The 23,206-nt window shown below is 42.5% G+C and overlaps 1 protein-coding gene across 8 annotated transcripts in view; it reads left to right on the plus strand.

The window, feature by feature from the left end:
- Positions 1-23,206, plus strand: part of LOC148036253 (uncharacterized) — a 162,882-nt gene that overhangs the window by 20,951 nt on the left and 118,725 nt on the right. For 4 of the 8 annotated variants that reach the window (XM_087678269.1, XM_087678271.1, XM_087678270.1 and 1 more), the window contains exon 2: positions 14,789-14,918. In XM_087678269.1, coding sequence (XP_087534395.1) covers positions 14,789-14,918 — 130 coding nt within the window. The remainder of the gene's footprint in view (positions 1-14,788; positions 14,919-23,206) is intronic. The other 4 variants (XM_087678273.1, XM_087678274.1, XM_087678277.1 and 1 more) reach the window with 2 other exon arrangements.

Raw genomic sequence — 23,206 nt, forward strand, 5'->3', positions numbered from 1 at the left:
AGATTATAATTGTTGAGCATACTACGTTGTTTGGGATGTTTACAAAAGCACCAAATTACAAGTGCCTTGAAGGTGAGATTTGGTAAAAACCCCAAATTTTATCCAAAATGTGAAGAGAAATTGAAGAAATTGGATGAATCATTTATCCAATCGATGTTAAATGTTGTGCCAGAAGCTGAATTTTCATTAAAATTGCTGACTTTTAGAAAAGCACCAATTTGTTGAAGAAATTCGGGAAAAATTGAGCTCGAATTGCAAAAAGCACCAAATTTCATTGGGAAATTGAAGAGAGATTTGAAAATGTCACGTGTGAAGATGAATTGGGCGTCAATTCTGATGATGAATGCCAAATTTTAAAAGATCCTCAAATCTGGTGGGGAAATTGAAGTAAAATTGAAGATGCCAACGAAAATCCCCAAATTTGATAAAGACCAATGTTGAATTTCTGCAATTTGGTGTCGAATTATTGAGAAATAATGAGCAGCACTAAAATTTTTATTGAATCCAAGCTGGATTGAATGATTTTGATGAAAATCCCCAGATTTATCCCACACTGTGCTTGGGAGGGTAGAGGATGTGAATAGGGGCTTTAGCTAGCTAAAGAATAAAGAATTAAAAAAAAAAAGGTTTGAGCTATCAGTAGAAATGAAGGTGACCGACGTAATAGGGGTTATTGGCGGAACTAGGATTGCCAAAGGGGAGGTGACTTGTTGATTGGATTAGTGTGGCGATGAAGGCAATTGGTTGGTGACAAGCATGTGGTAATTGGTAGGTAGCAATTGGTAGCTGCTCAAGCCAATTTAGAATGGTGACCAGGCAACTAGTCACGTGTGGGATAGGTCGGCGCTACAAGGAATGCAACCATGTGGGCAGAGAAGGAATGATGTTGGATAGTGGATGGATAGTGGTTGGTGACTTAGGAGAGACATGGCAATGATTTGAAATACTAGAGTTGAAGAGTATCTGTATATGGGTTGCAAGTGGTGCGCCAGTTGAGGCACATTGAAAAATTCTCATGATCTGAGTTAGGTACACAGGGCGAGGCCACTAGTGATAGCTAGCAATGATGAAGGTAAGTGCCTTTGATATGATTATTGGACCAAGTATGAAGTAATTGCATGATTAGTAAATAGTAAATGAAAAAATAATGTAAGAAATAATCAATGCCCAATAGATGTATTAACAGATAAGAGAAAGTCCAACGCTCAAGGCGATCACAATGAATAATGTAGCACTTGTGTACTAATGATGCACAAAGTGTATTTTTATAGTAAAATGAAGCCCTAAACGGCTTAATTGTCATAGGAAACCCTAACCCTAGTGTCACTTAGTTTCTAGGACACTAGGGGCAACAATGACATTTAATGACAATTTAAATGCCTAGGGAGCACGAATCATGGATCAAAGGGCATCAATACATAGTCCATGAGATTGCTACATATATCATACAACTCTTTTGCTTCATCTTTGACCATGCCAAGTATGTGCTTATTTGGCAAACCCTAGAGTTTCTTGCTGATCATACACCTAGCACCTTGGAATGTGAACAGGCTCACTATATTGTGGTGAGAGGTCCCAAAAAGCTAATTGTTTGACAAGAGCTTCAGCTAGCCCTTGCTAGATGTATCAACATTTTACTTCTAGAGGAGCATTTGCTGTAGGAGTTTGTAATGCTTGGAGGGACCCGGCATTCCGCAGGCATGACAATTTCCTGGATTTTTCTTGGGGACATGTGTGGTTTGGTGGTGCACTCCTAGAGTGGTTAGACAACAACTGAGTGGGAGAGTGGGGGTGTATATGGGGAGGGCAATAGAGGTTGTTGGGAGGGACTACTTTATTATATCATGCCCTAATCTCCTCACACTTGATGCTCCAACCTCAGCCCTTGATCCTTGCTCTTGTCATATCCAAGGTTCGACCTATGGGTGTAAGGACGTGAGTAGACATATTGTGTAGCTATGCGTCAGAAGTGGATGTAGCAATGGAAGCGTATACATATGCTTAAATAGACTATTGAACACAAGACAGTGAAAAAAGAATAACACTGCAAAAGAAGAGAACTCGGAAGAATGCTCAAGAAATGGAATCCATATACCAAGACACAAGATAGTCGCATACAATAGTGAGTCACTGGCTGTGTAGGCAACTTGCAATGGCTGCTCTCTCCTCTAGGACCTCCACGTAATGAATACACTGATTGAGGAGGAGCACAATATATAGGCAATAAATATGCCATAAACAACAGCTGGTTGGCTAGCATTAAATGCTGGATGATTGGTATAAAATGCCCTAAAATGCTTCAGATAATGCACTATAAAATGCCTAAAATATTGATCATGTGCCCAGCCCAGTCTGGCATGCATAGAGTCACGCATAAGCTGACATATCTGTGAATACTATGGACCTGCGAGTTTGCATAGGATGGATGGATTGCAGAGGAGGTATCAGAGGCCTTGGGAGAGTCAAACATGATTTGTCAAGATGTAGCCCTCTAGGCTCAAGCAGGATTTGTCAGGATGGATTGCAGAGGAGGTATCAGAGGCCTTGGGAGAGTCAAACGTGATTTGTCAAGATGTAGCCCTCCAAGCTCAAGCAGGATTTGTCAGGATGTAGCTCTTCAAACCCATTAATAGTGTTGCAAGGAGAGGGCCCTTCGGAGGGATCCAGTAGTCATTGGGAGGTTGCTATAGAAGTCTCCCGGTGATCCTATCCTCCACACATAGCAGCTACAGGCATGGAAAACCCTTGTGAGTCTAGAGGATAGGAGGTCAGAGCTCTTTTTTCATACCTCAACTGCTTTTGAGGTCGGTTTTCTAGCAACCTAGATTCTAGCATAGAGTGGAAAATCCACTTGGGGTTTTAGATGGGTGAGTAGGAGTCGGATATCTTGGTTTCTAGGTGTGACTTGATATTACGTCAGCTGAGCAATTCATCCTAGTACTTGATTCCACCTGATAGAATTTAACCTATTGAAGCATGGTCTACCTCTCCTTGGTGGGCAAAGCCGTAGTGGTTAATGAGGTTCTTTTGGTGACTCCTGGGTACATTCCTTTGTGTTGGTTGTTTTCTTTGTAATGTGTGGTTTAGCTACACTGCTTGGTGTGCAACTTTTTATGGGCAGGATCAAATGTGTCTAGGGATTCCTGTGTTAAGGTGGCGTGGGAGACTATCATCCTCTAATGCTCTAAGGGGGGACCCAACTTCCTTTTACAAGGTGTAGCTGATTTCTCCTCTATTCAAGCAGCGTGATACCGAAACATGGTAGTTTTTGTGTGTTTGTTGTAGATTTCTTTGAAGAGTTATGGAGTACCTATTTGATGCGTTTGATGGCTTGGATGAGGAGTCCATCCAATATTCTTTAGATAGGTGGTCTCGCCAGTTAGACTCTTCCGAAGACTGATGCAAACAACAAAGGTTAGAGCCATGATCATTTTGGGATTGTCACTGTGATAGATTGAGTAGATTGGAGTGGCGCCCTTCCGACCCCCCTGCCCCGCGCACTGTTTCTTTCTCTATCTGTAAGAGGGCTCCTATTGGAGGTTCCCATGTGGTTGTCCTAGCACCATTAGTACAGGTGCCCATTCTTCCTTCTTTTCTGAAGAAGGCTCCCTTGATGGCTTAAATTACTCTCTTTGGTCTTGCAAAGTGGAATGCATACTTGATACCTTTGATTTACGGGCATTTGTTACCAGCCCAATTTTGTGTTCAATAAAGGATCCCAATATTGGTTCTACAATGAACCAAGTAGCACTTTGGGATTGGCTCAACTCTAGAGTCCAATCCTTTTTCTTTACGAGTATGTAAGATTCTATCTTTGTCCATGTGTGTAGAATGAATCTCTCTTCTCCTAATCAACAAAACACCTTTGCCCATTGAATAACCATAGAAAAGAAACTTTGGATACTTTCTATTGTTGTAGATGTTGAGAGACCACTTCTTTCGTGTGCCCACCTTAGTTAGGGTTTTACACTGACAACCCCAAAAAGGGATGCTGCTCTCATTCTAGGCACTTTTTTAGTGAGTGCGCACTTTGTGGTGTGCCACTCTAGACAGTTGAGGCCTATAAATAGGCCGTCTCTCCACTCATTTACACACCACTATCCACACTCTTTGTGACTCTTCTTCCGTCATCAGAAACCCTTCCCTTCTCTCTCTAGCCCTTCCACTGCCCTCACACCCCTTCTAGTGGATATTGCGGTTCGTGATTTGTGGTTCGTGTCTATCTTCCACCATCTTCTCCCTTTGCTTTAGGCACCCAATTCCCATAGCATCAGGCCTTGCGTTTGGAGCATCTTCCACCTGGCGCCATCATCCCTTTGCTTGGTATCATGTGCTGTACACATTGTGTTTCTCCCTATAAACCCTTCTGTCTCTCTACATCGTCGCATATTTTGATATGGTATCAGAGCGTAGGAGCTTAAAGAGCTAAAGATCATGTTACTTAGAGAAGGCAAAAATAGGTTGTGGGTTCAGCATCATCTAATATTGATTTCCCCCTGAAGGGAGGTGAGTCCTGAAGTGGAAGCGTGAGTGGGAGCAAGAGCTATGGTGGAAGGAGCAAGAGCAAGAGCAAGAGAGAGAGACACACAATGTGGGAACTCCAACAGTCACAATGTATGACCGGCCTTCCCTTTATTCAAATGTTACTGAAATAATAAAGAATGCAATGACAGTAATGGGCACCCGTTGCCTCAGTATGCAAGTGCAGGTACTGTCAGTGTAGTAATACACGAGCGGCTAGGTAGAGGTGTCTTTATCCCCAACTACCTTCCACTTAAAGGCAAATCTGCCTCAGTGAGGAGTGAAAAGAAAAAAAAGAAAAGACAATACAACATATATATAGATACAATAGGATGAGGAAAGATGCCATCTCATCCAACGCCCATCAACTTTTTAAGGAAGGCAAAGCGCTCTGTAGAGAGGCTTTTCATGAGTAAGTCTGTAGGAATCTGGTCATTTGAGATCTTGAGAAGGTCAACAGACTTGTCCTTAATGACCTCACGAATGAAGTGATACCTTACCTCAATGTGTTTCGTTTTTGCATGGAAAACCGGATTCTTGGCTAATTGGATAGCACTCATAGAATCCGAATGCAGTGTAGGGATAGCATCTGCAATACCAATGTTAGCAACCAAACGACCCAACCAAATGGCCTCCTTGCAAGCCTGAGTGGCTGTAATATACTCGGCCTCTGTAGTAGAAAGGGTCGCGCATTTCTGCACCTTGGACATCCATGAAACAACACCTCCAAAAAAAGTGAACATATAGCCAAAAGTGAACTTTCTACTATCTGCATGTCTTGCATAGTTAGAGTCAGTGTATTCCACGACTCCTGTATCTTGGCTGCCATAATATATGCACATATCAGCAGTGCCCTTCAGGTACCTCATGATACCCTTCACGGCATTCCAGTGCCTCTTGCTAGGTGTAGCCATATAATGTGCCATAACACCAACTGTAAATGCAATATCTGGACAGATGGCTATCATGGCATACATAAGATTGTCCACTATGGATGCATAGAAAATCTTGACCATCTCGACCCTCTGCTCATCTGTCCGTGGATAATCGGCGTGTGATACCTTCACATGAGAAGACAATGGGCAACTAATAGGCTTCACATCTTACATACGGAAGTGCTCAAGGACTTTATGGATATACTCCTGTGACGGATAGAGTAGTCTCTGAGACTTGTCATGTGTAATGCGCATACCAAGTATATGAGAGGCCTGGCCCAGATCTTTCATTTCAAAGCTCTTTTTGAGCTGAGCCTTAAGAGCATCTAGCTCATTATGAGCTTTCCCTTTTTAAAGCATGTCATCCATATAGAGTACCAAAATTAGTAATGAACCATCATGGGATTTCTTCATGTACAAGTACGGATTCATAGCACTACGGCTGTAGCCGTGTGACTGCATAAATGCATCAAATTTGTGGTACCATTCTCTAGGTGCTTGTTTCAAGCCATAAAGACTCTTCTTTAATCTGCACACTAGGTGTTCCTTGCTAGGCTTTGCAAAGCCCTTAGGTTGCTCCATGTATATCATCATGCAAGTCCCCATGTAAAAAATCCGTCTTGATATCCAACTGATATAAGTCCAAGTCAAGATGTGCAGGCAATGCCAAGACTAAGCGTAGGGTGGTCATCTTAACCACAGGAGAGAAGACCTCAGCAAAGTCAATACCATGCTTCTGCTTACAACCCTTTGCTACCAATCTAGCCTTGTATGCCGGCCTGGGGTGTTTAGGGGTACTTTTCAACTTGTACATCCACTTGCGAGGCAAAGCCCTCTTGCCACTAGGCAAGGAAACTAAATCCCACACGTATGATTCTTATGCAATGAGTCAATCTCAGATTACGTAGCCCTCTCCCAAGAGTGATTATCACCCTTGTGCATAGCCTTATCATAGGTGAGAGACTTCTACATCTGTAACCAAGACATAAGTTATGGAGGGCTCATAACGGTTAGGAGGTTGTCTATCTCTAGTAGAACGCCTCAATGCAGGCTATGCTGCCTGTCCAATATCTTGTCTAACATCCTGGCCATAAAGATCGTTTGCTGGTGTAGGCTGTCTAGCTGGCTGTGCAGGAGCAGGGGCTCCTCCTAAAAGGTAACCCTGCGTATCTCAATAACTTTCTCAGGCTGCATATACAATTTGTCCTCATGGAACACAACATCATGACTGCGGATTGCTTTCCACGCCTGTGATCCCAAGGATGATATCCCATCTCATCTGTATCTTTATAGCCAAGGAAAATGCATTTCACACTTTTAGGGTCCAACTTATTGCGTTTGTCCTTGGGCATATGGTAGAAGGCCTTACATCCAAAGACATGCAAATGAGCATATGAGGGAGGCTTTTCTGTCCATACCTTCTCTGCAACCTAGAAGTCAATACCACTACAAGGTGACTTGTTAGTGAGATGTACGGCAGTAGAGACTGCCTCAACCCAAAAATGTTGTGGTAAGCCTGCTTGGCCAAGCATACGGTGGACCCTCTCTTGGATAGTCCTACTCATACGCTCAGCCATACCATTTTGGGGAGGGGTGTAAGGGGCGGTCAACTGACTTTTAATACCCCACTCATCACAAAATTGCTCAAAGGTATGTGAGAACCCTTATTATCGGTCCTTAGGTATTTCAGCCTATGCCTAAACTGGTTCTCTGCTAAAGTAAGCCGACGTTGAAAGACTGCCAAGACATCAGATTTCTACTTTATGAGATAAGCCCAAACCTTACGTGAATAATTATCAATAAATGTGACAAAGTATTTCGTACCCCCTAATGACTGACACGTCATGGGTCCACATACATTTAAATGCACAAGAACCAAAGGCTTATCCATATGTGGAATATCAGACTTTTTATGTGAATTTCTAGTCTGCTTGCCATATAAACAATGATTACATGACTCAAAATGCGAGTAGTCAAAAGACAAGATACTACAAAGCACTAAGCATTTTCATTCCCTTAAGTGATATATGTCCGAGACGAGCATGCCAGAGAGATACACTTGGGATAGAACCCGCTGACAAAACATGGTCAATAGTACTAGATACAACCAAGGGGTAGAGGTTGCTAGACTTGGCACATCTTGCAAAAACAGGCTTGCCACGAGTTATCTTCCATGCAGAATCACCAAAGCATATATGATAACGTGCATCATCAAGCTGCTCAATAGACATAAGGCTTTTAGTCGGTGCAGGTACATGATGTACATTATGCAGAACAAAAGTGCTACTAGAGGGAATTTGTAGAGTGACATTACCAATATCCAAACAATAGCAAGAGACCGATCATCACCTAAGCACACAGTACCAGATACACTGCGATAGGTATAAAACCACTCACGGTAGGGGGTCACATGAAAAGACGGACCCGAATCCAAGAGCCAACACTGTGCATGCATGGACTGAGCCTCGGTTAGGTGAGAGGTATCACATGAAGAGGCTGCTAAGATGTAGTCACCATTAGATTTCTCAGGCTGCATGACATTTATCTCCTCAATCTTTACGCTGGACTTTGCAGGTATAATGCTACGATCATTGGATTTCTTCCGCACTTTTTCTTTCCCCTTTTCTTTGTGCTTGTCATCGCACATCTTATGGCACTGCAGCCGTATGTGTCCTGCTTTCCCACAATAATGGCATGTAAGATCAGACTTAACGTCCACGTGACTTAGACCGAGACTTCTGAGAGTCCTTCGCATGACAATAATTATCTTTCTTGCCAGTTTTGCCACCTCTAATGGATCGCACTCTCTACATCTTTCAATTTCAACCCATCAAGTTTGTTGGTACAGATCGCAGTGCGAAATACATCCCAAGACTCAGGTAAAGTGCCAAGCAAAAACAAATAATGCAGATTATCGTGAAATTCAATACCTTGTTGAAGCAGATTCTTCATGATAGAATGAAACTGGCTAAAGTGAGCAGACAATGGGATCCCCTCCTTCATGCGGAGATCCATAAACTATTTAAGCTAATATGTTTGCGAAGCAAAGCTCTGCTTTGCATAAAGTTCCTGAATCTTTTCCCATAGATTCCATGCACTCTGATCTTCATCTTCAACAACATTATTGTGGACCTCTTCAAAGAGTGATAAAATGATAGTGGACTTAGATAGTGCATCTAAATCAGCCTAGTCATCATCATCCATGTTCTCGGGTTTAATACCTTTGTTTCTTAGTGGCTTAATTTGCAATTTCTGCACCAAAACTTGCCATACTTGAGACTTCTAGTAGCCACAGTTGGTGCCATTCAACTTGGCAATGTTAAAAAAAGCCGTATCTTTGAGATGACTAGCCATAATGAGTCAAATAGAGGAAACTATGCAGAAAACAGCCTGCTGTAACTAGCAATAAAAGGCCAAAACCACTGCCAAAACAAGCTAAAAATGAGAGAAACTGCTAAAATGATCAGCTGTCCACCAAATAGTACCAAAAGTACATCAAAATGACATGATTAAGCTTAGTAAATACTTCACAGTCCACATAAAACAACTTGCTGTAATAAATCACAACAATGAGAGAAAAGAGAGCAAACAATGAGCTAATAGTGATCCAAAGTCAAGTATGACAACTTGGTTAAAACCTGCATGAAGCGGGCATGGAACAAACGCTGTAGCAGCCAAGAACCATGAGCCAAACACCCAAATGTGTTAGAGCAATCGATGTCAGTAGGAGGATATAAGCCTTGGCATAAAGAACTCAGACAGTAAGCCAAGCTAGGTGTATGCCTAATTGATAGGACCTGACAAAGGTCGGTGTATACTCAAAGAGAAGACGGATCAAATCAGCCCAAAAGCATCCAATGCAGACAAGTATCTATCAAGAGCATAGACATGTAAGAGATCCTAGTCTCATCTACTCAAGAAGCTCAACTGCATAAACCCCAAGCTCTGCAATATCCAAAGATAGCATGAAGCTCCCACTGGCAGAAAGATCTATGTCAATCGAGTAACCAAGCTCAAAGATAGCATGTGAATACATAAGGCATCATGGAGCCAAGACCGTATATTGACGAAGCATCCAGAGCAAGGGATCGGTCAAGCATCACCTATAATATCCAGTACATCATGTAATAGTCAATGTCAAATCTCTGATAACCCAAATAAGAATCCAAGAGCTCCGAAGTATGCAAATGAATGCCCAACTGAAGCTCCAAGTGGCAATCAAACACAAACAATGTAAGGAGCATGCATTTCTTATATATGCGTCAAAGCATGTACCGAAGGGTCAAGCATAGACCATAGGCATAATGACTGTCACAAAGCATGCCATTGTAGACCAATGTCAATCAAATGCCAACCAAGATGGAGCTCGATCAAAGCTAAAAAGGCATTCCGGAGCAATACAAGACATGTGCCAACCTCCGTATACATCTGTATAGTCATATAAGTTACCCAAGAAGCACCCATGACCAATAGGTAGAGCATACACTGACCAAATAGGCTTCAGCCCTGGTTATCACAGCAATAAATTCACTGTCAAAACTAAGTAAATCAGTCCTTAAATCAAGCTCAAAGCCACCTCAAATCATGGACATATGATATACCAATGTAGTAGCATCAATGGTACACATCAACAATGCATATAGAACACCCAAATCATAGTGAGAAGCAATAGGCAAATAAAATCCCTGTTAAAAGAGGTTCAGCCCTGCTATATACAGCAGTGAACACACTGTCAAACCAAGCTATTTCAGTAACAAAGTCAGCTCCAAATCCAACCTATAACATGGGCATAGCATTCCCATACATGTAAACACTACCCTAGCATTACCGGACATCATAAGACCAACAAAGCTGACCATAGAAGCATAAAATAGAGTGCTGCCCTGTATTTCCAGCCAACAAATCTCAGCCAAAACAAAGTAAATGAAGTGGTTAAATCAGTCCAAAATCAACTCCAAGCAATGACATAGCATTCTCAAATATATAAGCATCAACTGGGCATCATCCAACCAATCGCAACGAATGTAGACTTAAAAAGATAAGTGCTGCCCTATTTAATGATAGTCTGTGGACTGTTGTAATAGTCCAAAATTGAAGCTTAGTACTCAAATCGAATGCCAAGAGTGGAAGGATCAATGGCAAGCATCTAAACCAAGTGTGTACATGCTTGTATAGCTGCCCAATGAAGAAGATATGCTGTAGGAGATGAAAAATGTGAGCTGTTGCTAAAAAAAGGGCCTGTTTCACACAATGTGATGCTGCACCAGCAGGGTGGTGAGGGCTATGGGGGGGCTGCTCCAACTTGCTCGAGAAGGCTCAAAGAGTGCCTCAGAAGAATGCAACCGATAGGAAGCTCGAATGGAGTGGCTATGGCTGCCAACAAAGAGATGATTGTTGTAGGTATTCGAATGGAAGCTGAGAGTATGCTAGACCAAGCTCGAGCTTGCGAAGAAGAAGGCTTTGATACCAGTTGAAGGGAGGTGAGCCTTGAAGTGAAAACACGAGTGGAAGCAAGAGCTATGGTGGAAGGAGCAAGAGCAAGAGAGAGAGATACACAATGTGGGAACTCCAACACTCACAATGTGTGACTGGTCTTCCCTTTATTAAAATGTCCCTAAAAGATTAAAGAATAAAGTGACAGTGATGGGCGCCCGCTGCCTGTAGTGTGCAGGCGTGGGTACTGTTAGTGTAGTAATACACGAGCGGCTAGGCAGAGGTGCCTTTACCCCCAACACCCCCTTGATTTTCATTGCATCAGCACAAGAGCTTAGAGAGCTAAAGATCCTACTCCTTAGAGAAGGCAAAAACAGGTTGTGGGTTTCGCATTATCTACTGATTTCCCCCTTGATTTTCAAGGCATCACTGTGAGATAGAGATGCATTAACCAGGTAATGGATCGATGCTATTGTAAGTCTAAAGCCAACCTCTGCATCTAAAAAACATTTGGTAAATCTAGATCTTGTGCATGGCCTTTAAATTCTTTTTTGTGTTGCCCATCTTGGTGAGTATGCCCTTTAAAGGTTCATTTGATATTTTTGAATGACCTTTGCGTGGTGGATAGTAGGTATTGTCCTAATTATATTTCAATTAATTACTCACATAATTGATTACCATCGAGGATTCCATGCCCTTGTATTGTTATATCATGATTGTGATAGTTTCTATGGTTTAGGAATACACATTGAAGAGCAAGGTAAACAACTTTGAGTTGTATTTGGAAGGTATGTGATAACTTTTCTCTTCCTCTTTCTCCCACCCTCCCTTTTAGAGGTTGACACTCTCGTGCTATGACTTCCCTTTGCTTCAAGCGCCCTATTTTCATAGCATTTCTTCCACTTGGTGTCATCATCTCTTTGCTTGGTATTAGCACCCTTCTTCTTTAGGCTTCATCTTCACCTGCGTTTTTTAGTTTGGAGGCTTCCCCGTTGTTTGGCATCATCCCCTCTTGCGTGGCGTCAGCATTTGCTGCCTTGGCGTCACTCTTCTTCCACATGGCATCAGTTTGGCAGCCCCTCTACCTTGTGTTTGCGGCCCCCAGCATTTGGCGTCAGTACCTAGGCATTTGACGTCAGTTCTTGCATGGCGTATTGCTACCTTGCGGCCTTTGGCATTTGCGTTTGCAACCTTGGTCCACTCTTGGCTTTAGAGGACTACACTTTGCTCCCTCAACAATTGGTGATCATCTTCTTCCTCCCTGACAGCATTAGAGGACTGTGCTATGCTCCCTTGATAGCTATCCTTCACCTTCCAATGATTACTTCGATAGCCCACTGCCCGAAGGATTGTGTTTTGCTCCCTTCATTGTGTAGATTCCCACAGGTACTATCACTTGATTCAAACAGGACAATGCAGTTATCTTCTGGGCTTCGGCTATGTTGTATTAGCTTTTCTTCACATAGCATGATTCAGTGCTTCATCATCTTGTTCTCTTGTGTTTTTGAGTTTGTCTTCTCTCTTAGTGTTTGCTGTACACATAGTGTTTCTCTCTGCAAACCCTTCTCTTTCTCTATATCATCACATATTTTGACTGTAGATGCCACATAGACTTTGTAAAGCCCAAAGAGTGTAGAAAATCTGTGTTCTTCACGATAAATCTGTTCCAAACAGTAAGTAGAGCGTGGTCTTCTTTAGCTAGAACCTCGGAGTCCTCTCTTTTGGTGATGATACCATGTGAGAGTGTGCAATGGAAGAAGAACATGAACATAGAGTCAGAATGTTGAGTACAATGAGGACTGATCAGTCCCTTGATGCAGCCCAAAGTGCTAGTGAGGGTTCCGGATCAGGCTGATGAGGAAAGGGATCATTGGATGACAGAGGAGAGCCACCAAATGTCGGAATTTGCTGAATTTGCAAAAGAATGATGACCAGCCCACTGAAGGTAGGGCTATAAATAGCCATAAAAGCTGAAAACTGGCCAAATGCTGTGTGAGCATGTCAAAAGTGCTGCCTGACCTGAAATCAACATTAAAATAATGGAGAAAATGCTGATTGTAAATCAACAGCTGGTTGCCCTCATTTGCTGGTATAAACATAGCCGCCAGCATACTAAAAAAGAGATGCTGGAAAACAAACTCTAATGGAGGTTACAACCAAGAGATGACAAATTGGAATATAGGCTACCATTGGGGTCATGAGGGAAGCCAAGCTGAGGTACTGTTCATTGGCTATGAAGAAATGTGTTGTCCTTATTACGACTTTTCAAAATGTAAAGAATCACTTGGTTTGTTTCGTAGCAATTGTTTTTTGGCTTCTTGCTCCCTTAGATATAGTGAAGGAAGCCACACTAAAATAATTCTCATCTGCCACAAAGAGGGGCTGATTTTTCCTTCTTTTCTACTTATCAAATGGTAAAGGGTAATTGGTTTGTTGCATAGTGTATACATGCATGTAAGCATGTGGCATCTATACATCTTTGCATGATTTCTAAAGAGTGACTAGTTCTTTTTCTCACTCTGAGGTTGATTGCAACTGAGCTCAAAGCTTGCTGAAGGGACTTAGATTGAGTGGGAGGGAGAGAGCTTGTTGCTCAACTTTGTGCCTTAATTTGTCTCCAACTCTTTATGTGTCCATGGCTGTAGTTGTTTTTGATTATTTTATCCTAACTTACAAGATGTTTTCTTTCAATTTCCTTATTTTATTTCATCATGGAAATAAGTGAATACTTTATTTGTTAAGCATACGATGCTGTAATAGGGTGCTGAGGAGTAAGAAGCAGATGTAGATATAGATGAAGATGGAGATGAGGAAAAAAGGTAGAGTAGAGAAGGTAGAAAAAGAGGAAGAAAAAGAAGAGGATGAAGAAGAGAGGTGGATAAGAAGAGGAGGAAGAACAAGAAGAAAATGTGTAAGAGGAGGGGCAGCTTGTGGGAGGATATATGGTTAGATAGCTTGCGTGAAAAGAAGAAAAGGAAAAAAAGGGCACTTTGGCTAAGGCTGGTTACACATGGAGGCCGGATGCCCACCAAATTGTGGGTACATACTTTTTGAAACTAGGCATGGACATGGGCACAATACTTGTACACACCAAAAGAACACCGTTTACAAAAAAGTGGAAAATAATAAACACAGTTTTTTCGATTGGCTGCAAATGCAAAAAGTGCACCCTTGTTTGTCACTTTACAAAGTGGGCTGGGAGACTCCCCATCCAAAACTAGGCGGGGAGTTCACTTGTTTGATAGGTAAACAATGGGTCATGTCCTCCCCAATGTGTAAAGGTCTGTAGATGCCCAACCCCTTAATAAGTACTTTAATTGGTTAAAACTTTCAAAGCAGGTGTCCATCATTTGGTGTGTAACTAGCCTAAGTTGACGCTTCGTGCACTATGCAATGAGATGCAAATTGGTAGCTAAGACTTGGGGTAACTGTTGTGCGTAAAGCAGCAGAAAAAGTGTGCTTCTTTTCAAGTTAAATATGAACTCTTGACAATTTTGGCTATATGTTTATTAGTGGAATCATCATATGTGGGATTTCTATAGGGTTGGATGTGGTGTAAGCGTTATGTCTAAGGTAAGAGGAAACATTGTCCCATCTATGCCCATGAAATTTTGTCTTGTTTTATTGGGGTGACACATGCTTTTGTGTTAGTATAATGATGATTTCTGGAAACTTAACTTGCATGAATCATCAAAGCATATGGTGCCATTTTAGGCGTCTTGCCAATGTTTTTTACTGTTAGTGGAAAATGTTGGATACTTGAATGCTTTTTAAAATATTTATGGTTGACTTACACAATCGCTTCATTCCATTCCTTAAATAAGAAAACAATGAGATTTGCATTTTTGAAAAGGAACAAACTTTGTTGTACACAATCTTACACTCAGAAATTGTCACAGATATAACACCTCGAATTATCGCAATGGGATTTCCTTCAGAAGGTGCCGAAGGCATTTACCGAAATGCTATGTCTGAAGTCTACGACTTTCTAACCACTTTTCATGATAATCATTTCAAGGTTTTCAACTTGTAAGATTTGCACGTGGATCATATCAAACATTGAAATTGTAGTTCACAAAGACCCATTGTGCTGATTACTTTGCTGCTTTGGCTTTGTTTTATAGCTTCAGATACCTCTATCAACTGCATTCACTGATTATTGTCTTTCCCTTTTCAGTTTGTGACAAAATTTTCTTGGATATTTTGTAGCATGAATCTTTCGAATGTGTGTTTTAGATCCATGTGGGTTTTATGATTAGGGTGCCAGGAATGTTGGAAGTGTGATGTGGAGATAGAAATAAACACAAATTATTTTTGCTCATTAGAAGATTTATGCACTTGTCTTCAGAAGAGAACAAATCATAAACTGGTGCAATTGATACCACTGTAGACAAGTGATAAGGGAGATCCAATTTCACTAAATAAAATGATTAGTTAAAATAGGGAGTGTTTGCATGCAAGGCACTTGAGTAAATGGATTGGGCTATGAGATCAAATGTTCAATAAACAGTGGACAGCAACTGCATAACCTGAAATTGATCTTGAAGATTGGCTCCAAAGAAAAACTTAGAGCACAATAACCTTCAGCTTGTATTCTCTCACAAAGTCACTAGCAGCCTTCAGGATAAGTTCAGCTTGTTGAAAGAGGTAGAAAACTCCAAAGAGTAGGGTTAAAGCCTGCTGCAGCAAACAGGGAGTCTTCTCGTTAGAGTTGTGCCGATTCACTTATAACAGAGGTAAGCCTGTTTGCCTCTTTGAAGAGAAGCAGGCTATAGACAGAAAGAAAGAAAGAAAAGAAAGATATATTAATGTCTACATAAGGCCAATGTGGCCGATGAGACAAAATTGAGACTACATTCATGTCTAATGTCATCTCATTAGTAAGGGGAAGATAACATTAAAATAAGTAAGTGGCCTATGGAACAATGCTGGGAATAACTGTATGATGGGACTATGCTAGAGTAGAACAATGTCTAGTGTTGTCCCATTGGTAGAAAGAAAAGGAAAATCTAATCGGACAGAATTATTTACAAAAAATGTAGTGGAGACTCTAGAATGTAGCTGCTCTCAAGATTTGCACATGATCTTAGCTATGGTGCGGTTCCTAAGTACTCCACTTATATGCTTGGTGGTGAATCTTTAGCGCCTTGTGATAATGGCTTTGATCCGGCTGTGATGCGGCCTCCTCAGATATGGTCCTGGTAGACAGTCATCGTGCTCAATGAAGTGAAATGGCTCTATCCAATATGACTCCACTGCATGAAATGAAAGCTGTTTAGCAGAGTGGCTCCATCTGTGCTAGGCTAGCAGTGTCAATAGGGTCTGATTTGTGAAAAAGGTTTCGCTTGTCTTTGTGTGGGTCCTTTTGGGTGAGCTGGTCTCTTGTCTCGCAGTAGTGCTGTGCAACACCTTTGGAGCTCCAGGAGGAAAATACCTAGGCATCTTTGGTCCTCGTACTCTATAAAATAACTAAGAGGTCCAAAATTATCATAGTAGAGGCAGTGGTACCATCCTCATATGTATATTGTGCATTTGCATATGTAGTGCTTCTCTATCTTAGGCTCTCGGCCACAAAGCTGGCAAGTCCTATTCTCTACTGGAGTATCTATCCATCTGCCTGTCTCCATTTGTGGCCTATGAGAGGAGGTGAGAATGAGAGATAATAAACAGCCACAATGACGTGTATGTAAGTTTGCTAGGCGTCTGCTACGTGTGTAGCCGTATTTTCATTTAAAAAATAGTTGTGCCATGTGTATTCTATCCAGTCTTGGCATAATGTTGAGGTGTCATATTTTTGCATCTAGTTATGAAAGCCTTTCTTAAATCTTTTTCTGTTCAGCTAGATCTTCTTTGAATTTCTAGTAATGTCAGCTCCCCTGCGTCCTAGTCTGTTAGCCACCAGTGCCAGCCCACTACGCTAGCACCTATCAACTCCGCCTTGGTCTAGTCCCCGCCTTGCAGACGCCAACGCTACTTTAGCTTTGCTGCACCAGCGGCTCTTCCAGCTCCTCAAAGGGCTTTTGCCTGAGCAATTGATTTCTACTCCTGGATGTGTCTTGGACACACTTATAGCAGAAATTTCTTGGAAAGCGGGCTAGAAAATTTGGGGCTTTTGGGTATTGAGCAAACATTGGCACATGTACTACAGGTTCAGTCTAAAATAGACTGAAATTGTGCATTTTGGACAGAAAAATTTTGGGGGTTTTTGCATTGGTTGTGTTGCTGAGCACTGTTTGTGCATTGGATAGTGTGTACATTGGACAGTCTTGATCAAGTGTGACACAGATTTGATAATTACAGGGTGGTGCATGCTGTAATTTCTGGAAATTTCAGATTTCCAGGTTGTTCCAGCTTTGGCTCTTGCGTTGGTGTTCTTTGAAATAGTGACATTTACCATGTCCAATCAAGGACAGAATGATGTATTCACATATGTATCTAAGGAGGATAGACTGGACGGCAATAATTATTCTCTGTGGTTCTTTCATGATGAAGAATGTGCTGACTGCAAAAAATCTTTGGGATTATGTTAGTGGTGAGGAAGTCCATCCTCGAGTTGTGGCTCTTGCAACACCTCCCATAGGAGGACATGCTCAAAGGCCCGCTCTAGGTCAGCCACCTCCCCAAAGATCAGTAGCATAAAAGGCTTGGGACACACAGGATGCTCAAGCATTGTCACTGATTGCATTGGTAATTCAATGGTCTATAATCCTGCATATATGGTGTGCAGCTTTTTCATGAGAAGCATGGCTCACACTCAAGCAAATGTTTGCTGGAAAAAATGAGACACGCATCTCTTTCTTGAAAAAAGAGCTTGAGAATATGAAGATGGATGAAGATGATGCCATGCAAGATATTCTTAACAAAATTCAGGACTTGTGTGAGTAGTTAATGAATGTAGGTGAGTATTATTCTGATGCATAGATGATCTCTACTACTATGAATTCCTTGCCGCCCTCTTATTTGGCCTTTCACACGGCCTTAAATCTTACCATGAGAATTTCTCTGCAGCCACTTACCTTTCTTCAGTTGGTTAGTTTGCTCCTAGAAGAAGAGCAAGCAAGAAAGAATAGTGGGGTGGATATTATAGCCTTTGAACAGGCTTTTGTGGTGAGACAAAAGGGCAAGGGCAGCCTGTCTAGAAACGCTCCATAGAGTTTTGGAAGTTGAGGTACTTCACAAAGCCACAAGAAACGAGGGGGCATGCAAGCCAAGAAGGGAAAGTGCCATTATTGTAAGAAGCCAAGTCACTACATCATGGAATGTAAGAAACACATTGCCAAGGAGAAGGGAGTTAGGGATGTTGGTTTCTAATGCACCTTCTACTGCTACAAAGTCCGTATCTTTTGTTGTAGATTGTGACTACTATTTTTTTTTCCAACAAAAGAGAATTCTATTAATAACACCTCCGAGAAAAACCCCTTGAGGTAAATACAACATACAAGGAACTCTGTGAATAGTAACTAAGTACATCAAAGATACAATGGTTGTGTGAACAACCAATCTGGTGGGCTAAAGTGCCAGACCATCTGAGGGGTAGTATGAAAGAAGGTGTCTAAATCCTAAATCTGCAGGAAAGCCTCTCTTTTCTTCCTCATCCTCTCAGAGCTGCCTTGCATCCTCTTCCATCTCCCATGGAGAATGTGGACTATCTTTGTCCAAATCGTCGATAAAGACTTCCTAGGGGGTATATCTTGAAGATCAATGACCTGGCTACATCTCGCAATCCATATGTACCAAGCTATAATAATGGAAATCAGCTCCCATCTGTGACAATGTCTCTTAGTCCACTATATCTGTGAGTAGTCCGGGGTAGGAATCTTGCTCAGATGCTGTCCAATGATGAGAAAAGAAATGCTCCCCTGAGTGTCCTCATAGCCACATGCTGGACCTCTGTCTATGAACCAAGCTATAGCCCCCCATGTCGCCACCATGGACTCTGTTGTACCATGGACTACTATCCTAAGTGCTCTCTTGAGTGTCCTCATAGCCGCATGCTGGACCTCTGTCCATGACCCAAGCTATAGCCCCCCATGTCACCACCATGGACTCTCCTCTGGCTCACCACATCGCACATATGCCATTGGGTCCCTGCCATATCCAAGCCAGGTGCCAACTGCTAAACTCCTATGGGCTAGAAGCCATAGAAAGAGAGATATCTTCCTGGGCCTGAAGCTGTCATGCAGTTGTCTCAAAAAGTCATATAAAAACTCATCAGAGATTCCCTCTCTATGCCAATGAGGGGTGACTACATTACGTGCTCTAATCTTGCTCGTCTGTATTCTCTCTCCCAATCTAGTAGTGTAGCCAAAAAAGGGGATGTCACATGGCCTATCAAGGAAGAGATCCCTCCACGCCCACTCTCCCGGATCCCATTGAAGTCTCTGTAGAGGCCTCCTTTGGTATGCCCAATATCTCCATCCATCTATAAGACAAGTGGTTGGGTTTGGGTCTATGTGCCATTTTCTTTCAAAGTGTGCTACTACTCTAATTCTCTGCTTGGAGCAGCCACCGAGGGCTATAAGGTCAAGATCCTCTCGCTGGAGGCGGCCATCCTCCCCGATTGTGAAAGTGAATGTCCTGTCTCCGCTAGATGCAATGACTACTAGAAGGATATCCCCTTTAATGAAGAGATCAATATAAGTGTGAGAGGAAGTTGTGTCAGTTTGCCAATTTGGTGGAACTCCCTCCATCACGACCTCAATCATAGCCCTAGCTTCCCTAAGGCCATGTAGTCTCTGCCTTTGAGTCTTGTGTGGTAACTCCTGAAATGCAAACCACTCCCCCACTGATGTAGCGATTCGTAAAGAGAATCTCCCCCATGATAAGTGTGTCTGCTGCCCAATGGTGTGTCTTGAATCTGATCTCAAATAATGATTAAAAAGAAGAGGTTGTTTCCTCTTCTCTTCAATAGTAGTCAGGGGGAGTTGGTGGAGCCCTGGAGATATAGATCTCCATACTCTAATAATGGTAGTTGCAAATCTGACCTCGAAGTTCCTTCCTAAATCTCTAATGCTAATCTCCTGAAATATCTAGTGAATGTCGGGCTGCCATCGGTCCTCCATGTGTAGGTCTCAAGTCCTGTAGCCTCCCCATCAAAAGTTTCTTCTAGGGCTCCTCACCTGGAAGCAGACCCCTAACAATGAGCTTGACCAATAAGGCTTTGATTTGGCTATTTGGGTCTACGATCCCCAAACCTCCTCTGGATCTAGGTTGTATGATGACATCCCAAGCCACCTTCTCTCTAGTTTGAATCCCATCTCCTCTTGACCAAATGAAGTTCTTGATGAGGCATTTCACTTGGCCGATGCACGACCTAGAGAATGCCCAACAAGAAGTGATGTACCACATGGTCGACATAAGAACTTGGTTGGCAACCACTACTCTTCTTGCCAATGAGAGTCTTGCCGAGCTCCAATATAAAAGCTTATGTTTGATGCTCAAAATGAGGGGTGCCAGCTGCTGCTCTGAGGTAATGTCAATCTCCACATGGCATCCGAGATATCTCACAGCGGTCCCGCGGGGAACCCACGTGAAATCGTCATGTGGTTGCCACTCTAGCTGTCCAGTGTCGCATGCCCAAAATCCATAGGATTTGTGCCAATTAATTAGTGCTCCTGATGCTTTGCAAAATGTCTCCATGGTTGTTACAAAGGCTCTAAAGTTGCCCTCATTCCCATCCAAGTAAACTGTTGTATCATCAGCAAGCTTCACATCAAGAAGCTCCTCAAATTCAAGGATGGGTATCCTGATGCCTCTGATACCTGTAGATCTGTCTCTCAAGATGGAACTCATGGCCTCTGCTACAAATAAAAACAAGAAAGGAGCTAGTGGACATCCCTGTCTTATCTCCTCTTGCCTCTCCAGTCATGACCTGGCTATGTGCTGAAGAATAGAGAGCCACTACCCTCTCTACCCACTGTTTTGGAAAGCCCATCCTCGGCATTGTGCCCTCCAAGAACTCCCAATCCACGCGATCATATGCCTTCTCAAAGTCAAGAAGGAGCACAATAAGGTCTTGCCTCTTGGATATAGCCAAAGCTGTGGTCTCCCAAAAGGTGAAAATGTTGTCCAAGATGCTGCACTCTTGGACGAACCCTGTCTGAGTGGGATGTATAATATCTGACATCAATGGTGCTAGCTTGAGACTAATCGCCTTTGCGAGGATCTTATAGGTAGTTCCAAGCAAGGTGATCGGTCTCCATTGTGTGATCTCCAATCTATCTCCACTTCCTTTGGGGATAAGATGAATTAGCCCCTCAGAAAGTCTCTTTGGCATAGTCCCGAATGCCATAATCTCTTGAAAGGCTGAGTGAAGGCTTGATTCGATAAGATCCTAGTAGCTCACAAAGGAGGACTTATCTAGTCGGTCTACCCTTGGGCACTTGCCTGAGGGTAGTGCCCGAAGTGCCTCCTCCAACTCCTCTATAAAATGGGCCATAAGATGTTTGCTCATCCTGTTTGTAACCACCCTGTGCGTGCTCTGCCAAACTCTCTCTCTCTCTCTCTGTCAGACATTTTGGGACTTGGAAAGTTTCCCAGACATTTTGTATGTAACGTTTTGGTCTCATAGGCTACCTTGGCCTTTCGTAGGCGTTAATATAACTTTTTTTCTTTCTTTCTTTCTCACATATCCAGGGGGTCTATTGGTAGATCCTAGCAGGGATGTGAAGTACTATGTGGCCACTTGTTTCGCCTCCAGAGGCCTTGTGCAATGGATCCATTAGCTCTCCTGATTCTTCGGACACCTTGTCTAGAGTGTTTGGGCCGTGTGGTGTGGAAAAACTCCCTATTAACCCTTTTGCCAGACCGAGTCCAAAAAGAGTCTCTCGCATGAAATATGTACTCCAATCTAGCTTCCTTCATGGAGTCAATCTCTGCCCTGACAACATGCATCCTCTCAACTATCCATCTGCATCTTCGCCATCTCTCCTCCTCCCTCTGTAAGGCAACCAATGATGCCCTCGTATCTCTTTTCTCTAGAAGGCTCAGTCTCCTCCTTGTGGCCTCCTCCCTGAAGAAGGAACTAATCTCCTATAGGCTCTGATCCAAGTCACTAGCTGTGTGTCTAGGTGAGAAGGGTCTAGATCTCCATGCATGTGCGAATGTTTCTCTCTTTTATTGTATTGTTTATCTTTAGACACTAGTGTGACGTAACCGGCGTCACTTTGGCGTGCGTGTCGTGAGGGGTGTCACTTTGGCGTGACACTAGTGTGCGTGACGGGACGGGCTTGGAGTGATGTGATGGGCCTGGCGTGACTCTAGTGTGACACTATGATCGCTGACGGGGATGTTGTGACGGGATCGCTTGAGCTATCGTGATCACTGATGAAATACTGACGAAATACTGACGGGGATGCTGACGTGACTGGCGCGAGTGACAAGAGCTAACGTGATTGTCATGTCCGTCCTACAAGAGGTGGCAGTCTGGTGGGAGCAACTGCAGTGATAGTAGTCTGGTGGGACTGGTGTGAGTGTTGACCCGAAGGAGCTGCTTTGCAAGTGACTATAAATAGTGTGAAGGCATTTGGGCTTGTAAAAGATTATTGGGCTTGCAAAAATTTAGTGAGGGTTTAGGGAAACCTTGGAAATTTGTAGGAATCACAGAAATTTCTCTAATTTTGACAATACAAAGTACAAGCTGAGTGGCTTTGCACACAGTGTGCAAGAGATGGATAATGTAGACAAATGCAAGCATCAAACCGTGGAAAATGAATATTTGGGAGACGAATCTGATCAAGAACTAACACAACCGTCCATGGAAGAAATGTTCAACACCCCTTCTAAGAACACACGGTACAAGACGTATGGCCGTAGGGCGTCTCCCCAGCATCTGACAAGCATGGAAAGACCTCACGCACCATGAATGAAAAGAAATTTGAAGAAATTCATCTCATGATTTGCTCTGAACTACGAAGTATGAGACAAGAATTGGAGAAAGAAATACGAGAGCAGGTCAAAGCCGAACTGATAGTAAATCAGAGGGCAAAAATGCAAGACATGCAGATAAAGATTAAGAATGACTTACATGCACAAATGCTGTCTGAAATGCATACGCTGAAAACTGAAATGTTGAAAGTGGTAGATGTTTACAAATCTGAAATCTTAGAACTGGGGAAAGAATTGAATACATTTAAGAAAAAAGAAATAAATGTGCAAGAAGAACTACAAAAAGAGAAAGAGGCTTTGAAGGCATGTGAAAGGGAGGTTCACTCATGGGCAGAAGTAGCAAAGACAACATAGAAGCAAATAGAAGAAGCCAGCCCATGGATTGAGGTAGTAAAAAAGAATAAGGGAACATGCGTGAACAAGACTGAAGT

Source organism: Lygodium microphyllum, chromosome 5, assembly GCF_053477565.2.
Source record: "Lygodium microphyllum isolate KBCC chromosome 5, Lygodium_microphyllum_v1.1.10, whole genome shotgun sequence".
Lineage (NCBI taxonomy): Eukaryota > Viridiplantae > Streptophyta > Polypodiopsida > Schizaeales > Lygodiaceae > Lygodium > Lygodium microphyllum.